Source organism: Eriocheir sinensis, chromosome 17, assembly GCF_024679095.1.
Source record: "Eriocheir sinensis breed Jianghai 21 chromosome 17, ASM2467909v1, whole genome shotgun sequence".
In the NCBI taxonomy this organism is placed as follows: Eukaryota; Metazoa; Arthropoda; class Malacostraca; order Decapoda; family Varunidae; genus Eriocheir; species Eriocheir sinensis.
The window spans coordinates 2,074,257-2,093,517 of record NC_066525.1 but is presented as its reverse complement, the minus strand read 5'-3'; the positions used below and the strand labels follow the sequence as shown (position 1 = coordinate 2,093,517).

The window sequence follows — 19,261 nt, the reverse complement described above, 5'->3', positions numbered from 1 at the left end:
CTGAGCCATTTCCTTTCGATCTTGTAAGCTTAAAATGTCTTAATGTATTGAAAAAAGAGTGAGAAGTAAAACGACAGTCGGTAGAAAATGCAAGAAAATATGTGAACGATGATTTTTTTATATATTCACTTCCGACTCAAGAAAAAAACATTCAGCCATTTCCTGTCGATCTTATAAGCTTAAAACGTCATCATGAATTGGGGAAAGAAGGGGGAAAAAAAAGACATTCGGAAAGTTTACGAGGTGGCGAGATGTGTTTTTTTGGCGGTGTAGTGTATGTATGTATGTGTGTGTGTGTGTGTGTGTGTGTGTGTGTGTGTGTATAACTAACTAAAGCATTAACTGAAACGAATCTTGTAGTACATCTGTCAGAAGAATGCATTCGAATATCACGTTTTAAAAGACTAAAAAGTAAACATATAGCCTATTGATTAAAAGAAGAAACTATGAAACAGATACTGATTTTCTTTCCATCAATAACAACTTTTTCAACAGTGCATCAAGTTAATTCGTCGCGGGTGTCGCATAAAAAAAATCGGCTCCGAGCAATTTGGAAGACTCACAAAGACTTCCACGTTACCAAGAAGAGTCCAACGTATCGGTTTCGCTGGCTGCTCGTCTTGTCGGGGCCGCCTGACAGCTGACACATTGGAACTGACGGCAAACTGCGCAGCTTTTTGCGCCTGGCACGGCTCCAAATGCAGAAAAAAGTCTAAGGTGAAAGAATTCATAAACAATTTCCTGGACCTTACTCAGAGTTGGCAGGAGTCGCGGGGCCTAAAATATACCCGGGAAGTGGCGTGTGAGGGTGGTGGGTGGAGCGGCGCCCGGTATAAAGAAACACCGCCCCCCCCTCTTTCCCTAGTCGACGGCTTGCTATCGTGCAGACGGACGTCGCTCAGTGGCTCAGTAACATCTGACCAGACGCCGCAATGTCCTCCGTTCAGAAGAAAACGACGCGTACGACTAAAACAGTGACCAAAAAGACCACTCAACAGGTGCAATCGTCATCGTCACTGGACCAGTCAGAGAATGTCCAGAGCTCGGCGACCCATAACGTCAACAACCTCTCGATCGCCAGGAAGGGGCAGTTCTTCAACGACTCCTACTTCGAGGACACCCGGCAGGACTTCCAAGACGCTATTCAGGATGTGCTGGCGAAGTGGGGCGACAAGTCGAAGCCCGCAAACGATATTAATAGTTACCGAGAACTTCGCCAACGAGACCTTCGGGATGAGAACCAGGCCATAAAGTCAACGGAAGACCAGCGTTACCACAAGGTGAATAACGATATGCAAAACGCCTACAACGGTTTTTCTTACGTCACAAGTAGAGCGGATAGTGTGGACTCTACCTTTTTGCTTTTGAAATCATTAGATCGTTGTGAATGTGAAAACAATCATCAACGGAAGCAGATAATGTGGCTTCAAAGTTGATATTCCTTTTAGCATCATCAGATCGTTGTGAATGTGCAAAATTTCATCAAGATAATGTGCGGCTTCTACCTTTTGACTTTTTGCATCATCAGACCGTAGTGAATGTGCAAAACTACATCAACGGAAGCAGATAATGTGGCTTCTACCTTGATATTCCTTTTTGCATCACCAGATCGTAATTGATGTGAAGGACTTTATCGATGGGGGGGATGTGTCCGTCAAGACCGTGGACGAGGAGGAGATAGTGGTGGAGGGCCGCGTCGAGAGGAAGGTCGGGAACACAAGGTCCACCAAGAGCTTCAAGCGGACCTTCATCTTCTCCGATATGGTGCCGGAGTCTATCACGTCTGTGGTCTCGGCCGATGGCATCCTCATCATCAAGGCTCTCAAACAGGTCGGTTACAACGTTTCCCTAAGCTTCTAAAAGTGTTGTGTAAGTCTTTTTGTATGCGTGTTCGTGTGCTACAGGAACATTTGAGCTATAATTGGGCTATAATATTTTGGAAAGCCCAGTGTCTCAGTAACAATTAATATAACAAGATAAAGTACTAAATGAAAAGTGACTGAAAGACCTTAAACAAGAATATATGGTGGTAATAATAGCCGGGCAAAGATTACGGTACTTGAAACAGAATGAAGACATCGGAGTGGAGTTGCCCCCAATAGCAGCTTAAGCAGGTAGGAACAGAGAACTGCCCTGACTAGAAGGTCGGGTCAGAGCTTGCAAGGGAGATGCGTTTCAGCGGGAGGCCGTGGGAGCGAGCGTGTTCTCGTGTGGCGCTGACAGGGGATGGGCGATTTGAAAGCCTGTCGGGGCAAGGTTCCTGTATACTCATGAATCCATTTTTTTTTTTTTCAATACATATGATGCCTAGCAGCTGTCGCATACATCTCCAACTGCTTTCAACAGAAAAATCATTATAAATTATTGTTCATGCATTTCTTTATCATATGTTCATATATCACGGCAGACACTTCAAACAAAGTTTGTCCGCGCCATCACACTCTGTACTGCCTGGGGGTTGGGATGGCATGTTCCTCCCTTCTCCTTAGTTGTTTACTTGCAACAATAAACTATCAATCAAACAATCAATCTAACGGACTGATCGAGCCGTCCACCAGGATTCTACCATTACATCTTCCTCATATTATTGTAACAACAATAATGATAATGATATAATTATTACCAATATTACTATTACTATCGTCATTATCCCAATCATAAGATATTGCTGTTGTTGTTACATGAAGGATTCTGGAATGGACGTCAGCGAGTCCGTCACTGTGCAGAAAAGGGTGGTCCAACAGCAGCAACAGTCAACCGTCCAGACCAGCGACCAGCAGGCCATCACTGTCGCCAGTCCCCAGCCGGAGCAGCAGCAACAGACGGTGTCGGTGATCAAGAAAGTCACGTCCACCACCACCAGCGACAGCGGCACGCCCGGCAGGGTGCTGCCCATCGACAAGCGGGGAGGGTTCTTTGAAGACTCCTACTTCGAGGACTGCCGTCAGCACTTCCAGAAGGCGGTGAAGCAGGTGCTGCAGAAGAGCAACGTCACCTCCACCCAGGCGGACGACATCGCGACCTACCGCGACCTGCGCCAAAAGGACTTGAGGGAGGAAACCCAAGTCGCCACCGTCGACGACGAAGAGCAGTTCCAAAAGGTCAGATTCATTAACATTACAAAAATCCCGCAGTTTTGTGTTGATATGCTCCATGGCAAGAGAGTGATTCTTTTCTGTGACGTTCCCCTGTACCTCCAAGCAGGACTAACAGAAAGCTCAACCTGCTCCACCAGCAGTGCTCTAAATACTCTGCGAGTCATTGAAAATCCCTATCATTCGGCTGAGTCTGATTCTTTCTTAATGAGTTGCCGTGGGTCCCGTTTAAATTCTGACACACCCTTGCAGATATGGTGAGCAGGGTGGGAAGATGAGACAAAAAGGCAAATAACATTCTGGACCAAAAAGATTTGTAAATGCTTATTCAGTTTATCCGACAGCAAAAACTATCCAACAAATTTCGACAACTATCATCTCCAGATCATCGTGGACGTGAAGGACTTCCTGAACGGGGGCGATGTGACCGTCAAGACGGTGGAGGAGCGGGAGGTGGTTATCGAGGGCCGTATCGAGAGGCAGGAGGGCAACAAGAAGACCATCAAACGCTTCTGTAAGCGATTCATCCTCCCAGAAGATATCCTTGTAGAGTCTGTCACGTCCGTGGTCTCCTCTGACGGAGTCCTCACCATCACAGCCCCGAAAAAGGTGACGCTTCCGTGGGAATAATAATCATATGTCTGCACATCAGTGCGTACAGACTTGTGTAATTTCACTTTCATATAATATTCCAGCCTTCCGAAACTCGGGACACGGATGTGAGCCAGTCCGTGACAGTCCAGAAGACAGTGGTCAAGAAACAACAGACGTCCACCGTCGAGACGAGCGGGCAGCAGGGCATCAAACAGATAGACATTATTGTGAAGGACACGGAATCTGCCGTTGCCAGTCCCCAGCCCCAGCCGGAGCAGCAGCAACAGACGGTGTCGGTGATCAAGAAAGTCACGTCCACCACCACCAGCGACAGCGGCACGCCCGGCAGGGTGCTGCCCATCGACAAGCGGGGAGGGTTCTTTGAAGACTCCTACTTCGAGGACTGCCGTCAGCACTTCCAGAAGGCGGTGAAGCAGGTGCTGCAGAAGAGCAACGTCACCTCCACCCAGGCGGACGACATCGCGACCTACCGCGACCTGCGCCAGAAGGACCTGAGGGAGGAGACCCAAGTCGCCACCGTCGACGACGAAGAGCAGTTCCAAAAGGTCAGTATCCATATATATACAGTGTTTGGGAAGGATAGGAGTGGTCTGCTCAACACGATGATAATGCTGACATATTAACAGGTGTTCGTTTTCATGAAGCTAACGGCATGTTTCACAACGAGGGTCTTGTGTCTCCAGATCATCGTGGACGTGAAGGACTTCCTGAACGGGGGCGAGGTGACAGTCAAGACAGTGGAGGAGCGGGAGGTGGTTATCGAGGGCCGTGTCGAGAGGCAGGAGGGCAACAAGAAGATCATCAAACGCTTCTGCAAGCGATTCATCCTCCCAGAAGATATCCTTGTAGAGTCTGTCACGTCCGTGGTCTCCTCTGACGGAGTGCTGACCATCACAGCCCCGAGAAAGGTGACGCTTGTGTGGGAATAATAATGTTTCCATATGTCTGCACATCGATACCTACAGGCTTGTGTAATTTCAATATCATATAATTTTCTAGCCTTCAGAAACTCAGGACACTGACGTGAGCCAGTCCGTGACTGTCAAGAAGACAGTGGTCAAGAAACAACAGACGTCCACCGTCGAGACAGCCGGACAGCAGGACGTCAAGCAGATAGATGTTCAGGTAAAGGAGACAGACACTACCGACAAGAAAACCGTCACAGACACTCAACAGACCACGACCAAGACCACCAAGACCGTTACCATTACCACCACCAAGACCTCCTTCTTCAAAGAAACCACCTTCGTTGAGGACGTCAAGGACTTCCAGGAGGCCATCACGACCATTATCAAGAAGCTGAACCTGACAGTGATTGATAATGATGTCTTCACCACCTACAGGAACTACCGCAAGAACAACCCTCCGAAGAACGAGAACCAGGCCGTCTCGGAGAAGGACACGGACACCACCAAGAAGGTACGTAATAGCTTTTCCGTTACCATCACTCGGTAAACACGCAATTCGAAGGTGTTGCCTAAAGAAGAATTCAAAGCGCAGGACTTGACAGGTCGTAATTGTCATTAATTTGGATTGTAATTCTTTAGTGCATAACGGTTTCTCTCAACCTCCTTCCACGATATATTGGGGCCAACTTAACCTTCAAACTTATATCTGGACCATAACCAACTGAAAGCAAAAACGCTTGCAGTGTTCATGAACAGATTTTCCCCAAAGATGGAATATCTGAAGGAATTAGATTACTGGCTTATTTTACCGCTGCAATCCAATTTTCATCGCTTTAAAACATTTTTTTATATAAAAGTAAGTTCATGCCTCTGAACCTTTAGTTGCGTAGGCAATTTGAAAAGCTCAAGGAGACATATTTGACGCAACATTCCAGATCGTCATTGACGTGAGTGACTTCGAGAACGTGACGGTGAAGGTGGTGGAACGCGAGCTGGTGATCGAAGGTAACGGTAAGCGAACGACCGACACTGGCGCCACCCAGACCTTCAGTTTCTGCCGTCGTTTCACTTTGCCTGAGGACGTGAACCCTGACGACATCACGGCTGTCGTTTCTCCGGAGGGAATCCTCATCATCACCATCATCAGACGAAGGACCGTGAAGGTCACCCAGGAAAAGGACACAACGGACGTAGCCAAGAAGACCACCACGACCAAGACCACCAAGAAAGTCACCATCACCACCAGCAAGACCTCCTTCTTCAACGAAACCACCTTCGTAGAGGACGTCAAAGACTTCCAGGAGGCCATCACGACCATCATCAAGAAGCTGAACCTGACTGTGACGGAGGATATCTTCACCACCTACAGGAACTACCGCAAGAACAACCCCCCGAAGAACGAGAACCAGGCCGTCTCGGAAAAGGAGACAGACACCACCAAGAAGGTATGTAATATCTCTATCTGGCGCCGCAAACAGTTCATTACACAAACACATGATCACACCGACACAGTTGGGTTCATCGCCCGCACAGTTTATTTTCTCGTGGGTTATTTTAGCACGGAGTTGAGTCACGTTGACACGTTCTGTACAACTTATCATCCTTTCATCTGACATAGCTAACCTCCTTCCATATAGTAGTTGCTAGGTAGCTGATGCTCACCGTATCAGTGAACGTTATGGGGACTGTGTTATGGAGCTGTTCCTGCCCGCGTGACCTGACACCAGAGATTTGTATAAACTAAATTAAATGGTCTTTTTTCTGGTTAATGACATAATAATACATGTGAGGTAATTTTTATAGCATGGCCAGCTAAAAGGTATATACACTGGATCGCCACGCCCACGGTACTAAGAATATGCGTGTATTTTGAACACTTACTAAAATCAAATGTTTTCCAGATTGTCATAGACGTGAGTGACTTCATCGGCGCCGTGACGGTGACGGTGGACGATCGTCTGGTGATTGTTGAAGGAAAGGGCAACAGACACACAGAAGCAGGCGCCATACAGTCCTTCAGTTTCAACCGCCAATTCATTCTGCCAGATGACGTGAATCCCGACGACGTCTCAGCTGTCCTGACCACCGACGGAATCTTGATCATCACTATCATCAGGAGGAAAACAGTGACGTCCGTCGTCACAAAAGAGGATACGGTTGACAAGTCGGTCACCCAGGTAAAGAAGGAAACCACTGAAGTGAAGGAGGTCGAGGCCAAGAAAATCACAACGACGGAGGAAACGAAGCCCGCACCCGTGGAGGAACCCAAGAAGCCCGCACCAGTAGAGGAACCCAAGAAGCCCGCACCAGTAGAGGAACAGAAGGTTACTCCAACGGAAGCACCAAAGACGACTGCACCAGTTGAGGAACCAAAGAAACCTGAGGAACCCAAGCCTGCACCAGTTGAAGAACCAAAGCCCGCACCAGTTGAGGAACCAAAGCCTGTACCAGTTGAGGAACCAAAGCTTGTACCAGTTGAGGAACCGAAGAAACCTGAGGAACCCAAGCCTGCACCAGTTGAGGAACCCAAGCCTGTACCAGTTGAGGAACCCAAGCCTGTACCAGTTGAGGAACCGAAGAAACCTGAGGAACCCAAGCCTGCACCAGTTGAGGAACCCAAGCCTACACCAGTTGAGGAACCAAAACCTGTACCAGTTGAGGAACCGAAGAAACCTGAGGAACCCAAGCCTGCACCAGTTGAGGAACCAAAGCCTGCACCAGTTGAGGAACCGAAGAAACCTGAGGAACCCAAGCCTGCACCAGTTGAGGAACCAAAGCCTGCACCAGTTGAGGAACCGAAGAAACCTGAGGAACCCAAGCCTGCACCAGTTGAAGAGGCAAAGAAACCTGAAGAACCAAAGCCTGCACCAGTTGAAGAGCCGAAGAAACCTGAGGAACCAAAGCCTGCACCAGTTGAGGAACCGAAGATTACACCAACGGAAGCACCAAAGGCGACTGCACCAGCTGAGGAACCAAAGAAACCTGAGGAACCAAAGCCTGCACCAGCTGAGGAACCGAAGAAGCCTGTGCCAGTTGAGGAACCCAAGCCTGCACCAGTTGAGGAACCGAAAAAGCCCGCACCAACGGAGGTAGCCAAGAAGACCACCACGACCAAGACCACAAAGACCGTTACCATTACCACCACCAAGAATACCTTCTTCAAGGAAACCACCTTCGTTGAGGACGTCAAGGACTTCCAGGAGGCAATCTTGACCATCATCAAAAAGCTGAACCTCACGATAACGGAGGATGTCTTCACCACCTACAGGAACTACCGCAAGAACAACCCTCCGAAGAACGAAAACCAGGCCGTCTCGGAGAAGGACACGGACACCACCAAGAAGGTAATGTACTAATAACTCTCCCGTACCACCACCCTGTAAACACGAGATCCCAAGATGTCTTCTCCCTACCTCATTCCGTAACATTCTAGGGCCAAATCAATTTCCGGGGTTACATCTAGCCAAACTAAATAGCAAACAAAACGCGAGTAATTTATATAAATAGAATAGCCCCAAAATGTATTTCTAAAATGAATTATGAAATTTTTGGCATAATTTACTACTGCTACTACAATTGCGTGAGAAATTACTGATGAAAGTTAAGATTTCAAAACAATCACACCTTTGAAAGTACTTTACTTGCACAAATAATTGGAATGACACAAGGAAAATTCACTGACGCAAAATTTCAGATTGTCGTTGACGTGAGCGACTTCCTCGAGAACGTAACAGTGAAGGTGGTGGAGCGCGAGCTGGTGATCGAGGGTACAGGCAAAAGACCAAATGAGACTGGCGCCATCCAGACCTTCAGTTTCTGCCGTCGTTTCACTTTGCCTGAGGACGTGAACCCTGACGACATCTCGGCCGTTATTTCTTCAGAGGGAATTCTCATCATCACCATCATCAGGAGGAAGACCGTGAAAGTCATCACGCAAAAGGATACCACTGATAAAGACACCAAGAAGACCCCCACGGAGAAGGACGACACTCAGCTGACAAAGACTACGACCACAACCAAGGTCACAAAGACTGTCACCATCACCACCACCAAGACCTCCTTCTTCAAAGAAACGACCTTCGTGGAGGACGTCAAGGACTTCCAGGAGGCAATTACCACCATCATCAAAAAGCTGAACCTGACAGTTGTAAATAATGATGTCTTCACCACCTACAGGAACTACCGCAAGAACAACCCCCCCAAGAACGAGAACCAGGCCGTCTCGGAGAAGGAGACGGACACCACCAAGAAGGTAAGGTAGTATCCGTCTTCTCATCGCTCTTCCACCTTTCCCTTTAATTCTAGAATCTAAATGTTATTGCAGTAACCTCAACATCATCCACATCTTCATAGGCATGTGCTACCTTCCATAAGTTGCAGATGTGCTTTAAAAGATCAAAGATTTTGTATAGAGTTCCCTGAGCCGATGTTTATTCTTTCTACTTTATTGCAGGACAATGCTCAGTTGAAGTTGCCCTTCATGTTTCACCCAAAAGCACAGCAGATCGTTAAACGGAAACATTTGAAACGATCATGGATAAAAGTAGCTGAAAGTATATTTATAAAGAAATGGGCACCAAACAGTTTTTACCACTTACATATACCTTATTTTAGCTTCCTAAATACTATTCGAACTACTTGTTCAAAAACACTAGCCCTGGCGCAACATTTCAGATCGTCCTTGACGTGAGTGACTTCCTCGAGAATGTAACAGTGAAGGTGGTGGAGCGCGAGCTGGTGGTCGAGGGAACTGGCAAAAGACCAAATGAGACTGGCGCCATCCAGACCTTCAACTTCTGCCGTCGTTTCACTCTGCCTGAGGACGTGAACCCTGACGACATCTCGGCCGTCATTTCTTCGGACGGTATCCTCATTATTACCATCATCAGGAGGAGGACCGTGAAGGTGACCCAAGATAAGAAGGACACAACTGACGTGACCAAGAAGACTACCACGACCAAGATCACTAAGAAAGTCATCATCACCACCACCAAGACCTCCTTCTTCAAAGAAACGACCTTCGTTGAGGACGTCAAGAGCTTCCAGGAGGCCATCATGACCATCATCAAGAAGTTGAACCTGAAGGTGACGGAGGATGTCTTCACCACCTACAGGAACTACCGCAAGAACAACCCCCCGAAGAACGAGAACCAGGCCGTCTCAGAGAAAGAAACAGACTCCACCAAAAAGGTATGTAAATCTTGATCAATTCCCATTCGTAATAGAGATCAGAGACTGAAAACTAAGACTCAGTCACAGTGGGGACAAAGTTTCATCTTTTAATGAAACCTCGACCACCTATGACGCTGAATTCCTCGATTTCATTCATATTCCAGATTGTCCTTGACGTGAGTGACTTCCTCGAGGACGTGACGGTGACGGTGGTGGAGCGCGAGCTGGTGGTCGAGGGTACAGGCAAGAGACCAAATGAGACCGGCGCCATCCAGACCTTCAACTTCTGCCGTCGTTTCACTCTGCCCGAGGACGTGAACCCTGACGACATCACGGCCGTCATTTCTTCGGACGGTATCCTCATTATCACCATCATCAGGAGGAGGACCGTGAAGGTGACCCAGGATAAGAAGGACACAACTGACGTGACCAAGAAGACCACCACGACCAAGATCACTAAGAAAGTCATCATCACCACTATCAAGAGCTCCTTCTTCAAAGAAACCACCTTCGTTGAGGACGTTAAGAGCTTCCAGGAGGCCATCACGACCATCATCAAAAAGCTGAAGCTGAAGGTGACGGAAGATGTCTTCACCACCTACAGGAACTATCGCAAGAACAACCCCCCGAAGAACGAGAACCAGGCCGTCTCAGAGAAGGAAACAGACACCACCAAAAAGGTATGTAGATCTTGACCTATTCCCATTCGAAGCAGATCAGAGACTGCAAAATTAAAACTCGGTCAAAGTGGGGACAAAGTTTCATCTTTTAAAAGTGATACGGTAATGTTACTAATGAAACCTCGACCACCTATGACGCTAAATTCCTCGATTTCATTCATATTCCAGATCGTCCTTGACGTGAGTGACTTCCTCGAGGACGTGACGGTGACGGTGGTGGAGCGGGAGCTGGTGGTCGAGGGTACAGGCAAGAGACCAACCGGGAGCGGCACCTTCCAGACCTTCAGTTTCAACCGCCACTTCACCCTGCCTGAAGACGTGAACCCTGACGACATCACGGCCGTCATCTCTTCGGAAGGAATCCTTATCATCACCATCATCATCAGGAAGAAGCAGACCACGACCGCCACCGTGGTAACCAAGACCACCAACAAAGTCACCATCATCACCAAGGGAGCGTTCTTCAAGGATCAGACCTTCGTAGAGGATGTGAAGAACTACGAACAAGCGATGACGACCATCATCAAGAAGTTCAATTTGAAGGTTGTGAAGGATGCGTACACGACTTATAGGGACTACAGGAAGGCCAACCCGAAGAACGAGAACCAGGCCGTCTCGGAGAAGGAAACAGACAAGACGAAGAAGGTGATTTGATTTCTTTTCTCTGTGTATGTGTGTGGGAGGGAGGGACGATGACCTGCTAATTCATGCAGCCGGCGAGACAAGATGGGAAGAGGCGGACCGAGCGGCAGTGGACGTGGAGCAGCTGTCTCATCACCCCTTGTCTTCCTTTTTCCCTTCTTCGCCTTCCTTTTCGTGGTTTCTTTCTGTATGATCTCTTCTCGCCTTCCTTCCTACGAAATTTCTATCCATCATTGCTTTCTTCCATTTGTTCCTCCTGGATTTCTTTCACTCCTTTTTCCTTCTTCGCTTCTTAATATCGATGTTTTCGCTTCCAGATTGTCATCGATGTAAGCGACTTCAGCGAGATCGTGACGGTGTCGGTGGAGGAACGCGAACTCGTGATTCAAGGCGAAGGCAAAAGACAAACGGCGGGCGGGGCCATCCAGACCTTCAGCTTCAACCGCCACTTCTGCATGCCTGAGGGTGCCACTACCGACGACGTTACGGCTGTCAAGTCCTCAGAAGGCGTCCTGTCGGTGACCATCAAGAAGACTGTGACGTCCTCAGTAACAACGACGGCGGCGACATCTGAGGAGACAGGAAGCGGGAAGGTCATCAAGATCACCACCAAGGGACCATTCTTCAGCGACCCGGCCTTCGCGAGCTCCATCAAGGAATTCCAGAGCTCCATCACAACGATCATCAAGAAGTTCAGCGTCAAGGTCACCGGGACGGACAACTTCACCGCCTACAGGAATTACAGGAAGGAGAACCCGAAGAATGAAAACCAGGCCGTGTCGGTGAACGAGACGGACACGGTGAAGAAGGTGAGAGAGTAGTTTTACCGATGCAAGATTACTGCCGGATTTTCAAGCATATATCGTCGTCCTCGTAAACAATCTGCCAAAGTCATTTCTCGGCGATTTCCAGACTACTTTCAAGCATACAAACATAACATAACACTTCGTAAACAATCTGCCAAAGTAATTTCTCGGCGATTTCCAGACTACTTTCAAGCATACAAACATAACATAACCTTCGTAAACAATCTGCCTAATGTCATTCCACGGCGATTTCCAGGTTTTTAAGCATACAAAACATAACATAGCCTTCGTAAACATGATAAAAAAAAACATATGAAAATCAAGAAAATGCCAGTGTATTCATTTCTAAATTTCCCTCCAAAAGCAGAAAAAAATACAACGGCAATTTGTTTTAGAAGATGACGACGATCTGTAACTCATTAACTCTTCTTTTCCATTGCTTTCAGGTGGTGAGTTTGCGTATAAAGGCGACGACGCTAACTAACTTCTTTCTTTTCATTCGCTTCCAGGTCGTGATGGACGTAATGGAATTCGTCGGGGCCACAACGGTGAAGGTGGAGGGCAAGGAGGTGGTGGTGAACGGCACGGGCAAGCGGCAGAAGGGCGGCAAAGGGCCCGTCATCACCTTCAGCTTCGCCCGCCGCTTCACCCTTTACGACGACACGATCATCGACGCCATCACCGCCGTCATGTCCTCGGAAGGCATCCTCATCATCACGATTCCCAGAAAGAACTAGATTCCCAGTACCTTCTAATGTAAACCTTGACTAGAATCGGGGGGAAAAAAAAGTAAATTGGACTTTCACTATCTAATTTTGATTTGTAAAGGGCACGTGGATGCTTGTAATGTGACAATTGAAGAGAAGACATCATCGATTCCCAGTACCTTCTAATAAGACTGTGCTAGAATCGTGAGGGAAAAGTGAAGGTCAATTGGACTTCTACCATCTAATTTTGATTTGTATTGGGCATCTGGATGTTTGTTATGTTACACTTGAAGAATAGAAAGCATCCTCGCCATCACGATCCCCATAAAGCAGTAATATATAGCTTGACAGTAACTTACGATGTGAATACTGTTATTACTGGGCCCATATTCTCAAAGACTTCGGGGCTCACACACCCACATTTGATAAGGCTTTCAAGAGGTTGTGGTGGGTAGTTCCATGGGTAGTTTTACGAGCCTAGTGATAGTTTGACAAGGCTTCTGCACCGTGAATGTGAAAAACTCTCATGGGAACCCGACTCATCTCCTCTGTGATCTTTGGAAATAGTTGTGAGAGCCGAAAATGTCTAAGAATATGGGACCTGAGATCGGGGGTTGTGAGGGGCGGAAAAGGAGCTTCAATTCGATTCCAACCATCTTTTTTCTGATTTGTAGGGGGGACTTGGATATTTGTAATGTGACACTTGAAAGAAAATAATTCCATTGTTTCTTGTAGCAGCTTACTGAATAACGTGAATCATCCTTGAGAGGCAAAAAGGGAGAGGGACAACAATCAAGTAATCTGAGATGTTTCTTATAAATAAAGAGTTGCATTAGGAATCTCTAGAGACGCAGAACAGAGAGGGATGGTGTGCAGCCTTCAACAATTGGCTGTAATATAGGTAACAGGCAGGCCTAACTTGGCGGTGGGCGTCGGCCAGAGATCTGAGCCAGAGGGACGATCTGCCAGAACCCGCCCAGCGTTCGACTCATTAATTTAACTTCAAAGTCTCCAAACTCCACCATATACACGGCGGGGAAAAAAAAAGTCCCACCCTGCGCAGTGACGCGGCTCATTAAGGTTGATACGAAGTCATTTTACTATATTGCCATTTTCAAATCTTCGACATACACTGCAGAAAAAAGTCGCAAAATTCACTTACAGTTCTTTAAAAAGGTTAATACAAAATATTTTTTAACTGTATTGCCATTTTCAAATATACAACATATACTCCAGAGGAAAAAATCGCAGTCTGCACTCAAATACAGTTCTTTAAAAGGTTGATACTAAGTCTTGTTACTATATATTGCCATTTTCCAATATACAACATACACTACGTAATAAAAAAAAATCGCAGCCTACTCTTGGATATTGTTCACTAAGGCTAATACGAAGTCATTTAACTATATATACCCATTTTCCGTTGAGTATGAATGTTTTTTTCTTTTTTACTAACATGTCTTAAAAATTCCACACAATTTAAATACGTGGGACTGTGATTCATCATGTATACTTTTTCTTATATGTTATACACAATAGTGCTATGTATGGTCAGTTAAAACCTTTCACTAACAAATAAAGCATCACATACACACACACCAAGAACATTACTACCACATGCACACCAAATGATTAAAAAGGAAACTCTGCATAAAAGAAATCACCCAAGGCAAGTCATTCTGATTATCATATATTTCTTTCGTAAGCCCCAAAGATTTGAAAGAAAAATATGCAAGAAAAATCACCCACAACAAGCCATTCTAAATACCATATCTCTCTTCCATAAGCCCCGAAAGATTAGAAAAAGGAACTATATAAAAAATATCTAAAACTAAACCATTCTGAATACCACACCTTTCTTTCGTAGCCACCAACGATTAGAACAATGAACTATATACGAGGCAATCACCCAAAACGACCCATTCTCAATACCACATCTCTCTTTCGTAGGCACCAAAGATTAGAACAATGAACTAGATACACAGCAATCACCCAAATCGACCCATTCTGATTACCACACCTTTCTTTCCTAAGGCCCCAAAGATTACAAAAAACAACAATGTATACAAAAATCACTAAAAGCAAGCTATTCTGAACATCACATCTTCCGTAAGCAAATTCAGAGCAACATGTCATTCTCTGCATGTGACACGGAAAACTCTTCTAATCGACTCGTCAGTGGCTTAATGGCAGGGCTTTTGGATCACACTGACAGCTGCACTCTGGTTTGCTTATGTTGGTGAGGAAGGGAAGGGAATGGCGTCCCACCTCACCTTCCCCAACAACAAATATCTTGGCTTCCGTCTTTATCGCCTTCCTAGATGTTGTCAAGTTCCGTGAAGGAGCAAACACACACACACACACACACACACACACACACACACACACGACCACCTCCTTCTTTTATACCCCAACCTCCAAACATTAGTATATCCACCAATGAGAAATGAACATCAGACGATAAAAACTCATCCAACATCACGACATCATAAACTACGCTTCCACTACTCGGTCTCAAAGTAAATTCACATATGGAGGTCGGTTTAGAGACACTTAACTTGTCTCTTTATTTTATTTATTTGTATATCCGCATGAACTTGGCCCTCCTCCCCCTTCCTCTCTTTTTTTTTTCGTCCTTTTCCTCCTCTATTAGCTTATACTGCACGTGGTCTCTCTCTCCCTTCCTGCCTTTTCCTCATTTCCTATCTCTCTTTGCTTATGCTTGGCCATTCTCCCTTCCTCCCTTCCGTGTCCCTCTCCTTCCTTTCCTTTTCATTATCTTCCATCTCTTCGTTTATACCCAGTGCCCTTCTCCTTTCCTCTCCCTCCTTTCCTTTTCCTCATTTCCTAACTCTCTTTGCTTATGCTTGGCCATTCTCCCTTCCTCCCTTCCGCATCTCTCTCCTTCCTTTCCTTTTCATTATCTCCCATCTCTTCGTTTATCCCCAACGCCCCTCTTCCTTTCAATCCTCTCCTTTTCCTCATTTCCCATCTCTCTTCGCATTTACCCAGGTGGCCACTCTCCCTTCCGTATCCCTCTCCTTCCTTTCCTTTTCATTATCTCCCATCTCTTCGTTTATCCCCAACGCCCCTCTTCCTTTCAATCCTCTCCTTTTCCTCATTTCCCATCTCTCTTCGCATTTACCCAGGTGGCGAATCTCCCTCCATCCCTTCATCTCTCCCTCCCTCCCGGCACTGCATCAAGGCATTCCCAGCAGCAGCTTCCGAGATGAACTATAAAGTCTGGCCCGCAAACAGGTAGGATATGGAGGTGGCGCATCTTGGCGGGCTCCGTGTTTAGCCAAGTGACTCACGCGACGGCCTTCTGGGAGCTCGTGCGTCTGTCTGCCCGACCCTCACCACCCCCACTACTATTTATTAACTTTGTCCCTACCACCTCCACCTCCACTTCCGTCACCACCACTGTCACTTAAGTCACTGTAGCCCCTCCCATGACCCCTACCTCTACTTTATCATTAGCTACTTTTAATATAGGTTACTTTGGTGCTGTTACGAAGAGTTATGACTTCGATATTGGTAGAGTTGTAGATTTCGTCAACTGTATTCACTAAGGTCTTTGAGTAACTCCTATTTATATTATTTTCGCTATGCTATTCTCTCTCTCTCTCTCTCTCTCTCTCTCTCTCTCTCTCTCTCTCTCTCTCTGCAGTAAATAAACGCGTCTTGAACTACTGAAAGCACACACACACACACACACACACACACACACACACACTTCACCCCCTGTCTCCTCAGTTTATTTTATCAGGGGCTGCGGTTTCCTTTGAGAGAGAGAGAGAGAGAGAGAGAGAGAGAGAGAGAGAGAGAGAGAGAGAGAGAATGTGTATAAATGTGCGCTGGTTGAACTCATGCGAAATACAACTATCACAATATATTTCCGGTCTGGCCTTGAGAACACACAAAAAAACTGACAGAGAACAGCTGAGAGTTGGCTTTATTTCTTTGGACAATATATACTAGCCTACTGGCGTGACAATAGACGTGAAGGATATAATTGCACGAACATTTCAATTCCTAACTAAAAAAATAATGGCTTTGTTTCCTGAGGCGACAATATATACTAGCTTACTGGTGTGACAATAGACGTGAAGGATATAATTGCTCGAACATTTTAATTCCTAACTAAAAAGAAAAATAAAGTATAAAATAATAGATAATAAAATAATCCCTTGCAACTCCTACCTACCAACTGCAAGCGAGTCGTTCTCAAAATATAAACCGAAAAACTAATCATTATCAACGTTATTTAGAATCTGCGATGAGTGTGTATGTAGTTTTATGATCCTAGTGAAAGTTTGACATGTCTTCTGTACCATGAAACTGAAAACACACACTTGAGAACCCGATTAATCTCCTTGTGGCCTTTGGAAATTGCTGATATTATTTGAGAGGCGGAAGTGTCTGATACCGATCCATGGTACTGCATATTCGTATCAGTATCGAGTAAATATTAGGGGCCCATTATATACGACTAATTTCCTAGGCCATAGATAAGTTTAATTGGGTCTCCGTGGGTGATTCTCTGTCCATGGCGCAGAAGACGTGTAAAACTATCACTAGGATCACAAAACGGTCCGGGGAAATCTCAGCACTTCTACGAGAGGCTCTTCAAACAGGAGGACTGAGGTGTCGATACGGGGAAGACGAGGCTCATATTTCTCTGGTCCCACACAAACAGGACATCCTTGTTGATCGTTTCCACTCTTTCTCATCTATCCTCCAAAGTTTGCACACGTAATCCTTATATCCTAGAGAACTGATGAGGCAGCTTAAGGATTTTCTCTAAAGACTCCTTGCTACACCCTCAACGCCGCGCACCTATACATCTACAAATACGCCTCGTCATCTATCCTCTATTACAAGATTACACCCACAACACACCGATACACAGCCACTCAAAGTTACAATACCACGCCTATCATCACTAAACTCTCCCCAGCATCAGTACTTACCACCTCAAGAGTCTATAGGTCAGGTAAAGTAGAAGAAAACACAATATTCAAGTTACCTTCTCCCCCCTCAACCCTAACACACGCACACAAAGCCCATAATACCACGCCTATCTTCACTAAACTCTCCTCCAGCATCAGTAATTACCACCTCAAGAGTCTATAGGTCAGGTAAAGTAAAATACACACAAATTTCACCTTCCACAACAAGCCACGTCATCCATTGCAAGATTACACCCATACACAGCCACTCAAAGCCATAATACCACATCTACCATCGCTAAACTCCCTCCATCATCAGTAATTATCACCTCAAGGGTCTGCAAGTCAAGTAAAGTCAATAAAAAACACAATACCTTCTTCTTTCTCAGCCCTTCGCCCGCCCGCCTCGTGTGCCTCGGTCAGCTGATGCTTCAAACAACTGCGTGATATCAGACCATTTTACGGGATCACTTTTCCATCGCATTGATTGATAGTGTCCATTGATTTGTTGTGGTGTTTTTTCATGATTGTGGAAATGATAAAAGAACAAGAATAGCAGAGATAGTAAGATGAAAGTCGTGAATATAGTAATAATTTGGTAAGGACTCAAAGGTTTCGGGATAACTTGTTCTGCTCGCATTGATTGAAAGCGTCCATTGTTTTTGTTATGGTGTTAATTTATTATGGCGGAAATGATAACAAGAAAAAGGTCGTAGGAGATAAGAGAATGAGAGAAACGTTAGATGTATGGTCTCTCTCTCTCTCTCTCTCTCTCTCTCTCTCTCTCTCTCTCTCTCTCTCTCTCTCTCTCTCTCTCCAGCCCATATAAAGTAAATAGAATCATCACATTTTCTGTCGTTTTCATTTCATTCATATTAGCTAAACCTCTCATACTACAGTTTCAGAGGAAGAACTCAGAGATTCCAAGCTTTTTCAAGAGATTCGATACACCACGCTACGTATATAAAGCCTCCATGGCGTATTGATAAGCTTACGTCATACCATAAAAATAATTAAAAAGAGAAAATACCACGGAATTACATCAGCGTTCATCCTTAGACTCCCTGGTAAGAGATAACACTTGACACAGTTTCTCATTTACGTTTTCATAATCTCCTCAGCCGTTTCCTGTGTGACATCGAAGGGAAAAGACGGGTTTAGGAAAAAACATAACTGGTAAAATATGCAGCTCACTTTCAACCAAATCACTCCTATAAGTAAGAACGCCCCAAGTAAGTAAGATAGTATAAATTTAACACGTATAAGATATGAAACGTGTCCCATAAGTTGATTTACACAGATATTCAGACCACACAGATCCCATGGTCCACACTAGGGGGTCTATCTCAAACCCTATACGTAAATTTACATCAACGCAAATGGTCACCAAGACTTTGCATTTCTACTTTAGCGAATTATAAGGTGAAGGATAAGGTGACCGAGTGTGTTTGTAAATGAATCAATCGTGTTGCACTGGACCACTGAAAGATCTGGATAATAATGATAATGAGAGAGAGAGAGAGAGAGAGAGAGAGAGAGAGAGAGAGAGAGAGAGAGAGAGAGAGAGAGAGAGAGAGAGAGAGAGAGAGAGAAGAAAAGACAGAGACAGAAGAGGATGTTGAAAAAGAGGAGAGAGACAGAGAAGAACAAGAACAAGAAGTGGAAGAAGAGGAACAAGAACAAG

At 45.6% G+C, this 19,261-nt stretch overlaps 1 protein-coding gene and 1 long non-coding RNA gene across 6 annotated transcripts in view; one reads left to right on the top strand and one right to left on the bottom strand.

The window, feature by feature from the left end:
- The window catches only part of LOC126999744 (uncharacterized), a 26,715-nt gene extending 7,454 nt beyond the window's left edge, over positions 1-19,261 (bottom strand). The window contains exon 1 of one of the 2 annotated variants that reach the window (XR_007753539.1): positions 17,952-19,261. This is a non-coding gene — a long non-coding RNA (uncharacterized LOC126999744). Of the gene's footprint in view, positions 1-752; positions 894-17,951 lie in introns of those variants that run through there. The other variant, XR_007753541.1, reaches the window with a different exon arrangement.
- LOC126999736 (titin-like) lies at positions 919-13,352 on the top strand. 4 transcript variants are annotated; one of them, XM_050862575.1, is made up of 15 exons: positions 919-1,280; positions 1,609-1,830; positions 2,688-3,101; positions 3,480-3,704; positions 3,791-4,255; positions 4,394-4,618; positions 4,710-5,129; positions 5,554-6,063; positions 6,520-7,962; positions 8,313-8,870; positions 9,293-9,808; positions 9,955-10,470; positions 10,639-11,115; positions 11,430-11,921; positions 12,428-13,352. In XM_050862575.1, the coding sequence occupies exons 1-15, from the start codon at positions 933-935 to the stop codon at positions 12,653-12,655; spliced, it is 7,059 nt and encodes a 2,352-aa protein (XP_050718532.1). In that variant the 5' UTR covers positions 919-932; the 3' UTR covers positions 12,656-13,352. The 4 variants fall into 4 exon arrangements, with proteins under 4 accessions (XP_050718532.1, XP_050718533.1, XP_050718534.1 ...); XM_050862576.1 differs by lacking the exon at positions 8,313-8,870; XM_050862577.1 differs by lacking the exons at positions 3,480-3,704; positions 3,791-4,255.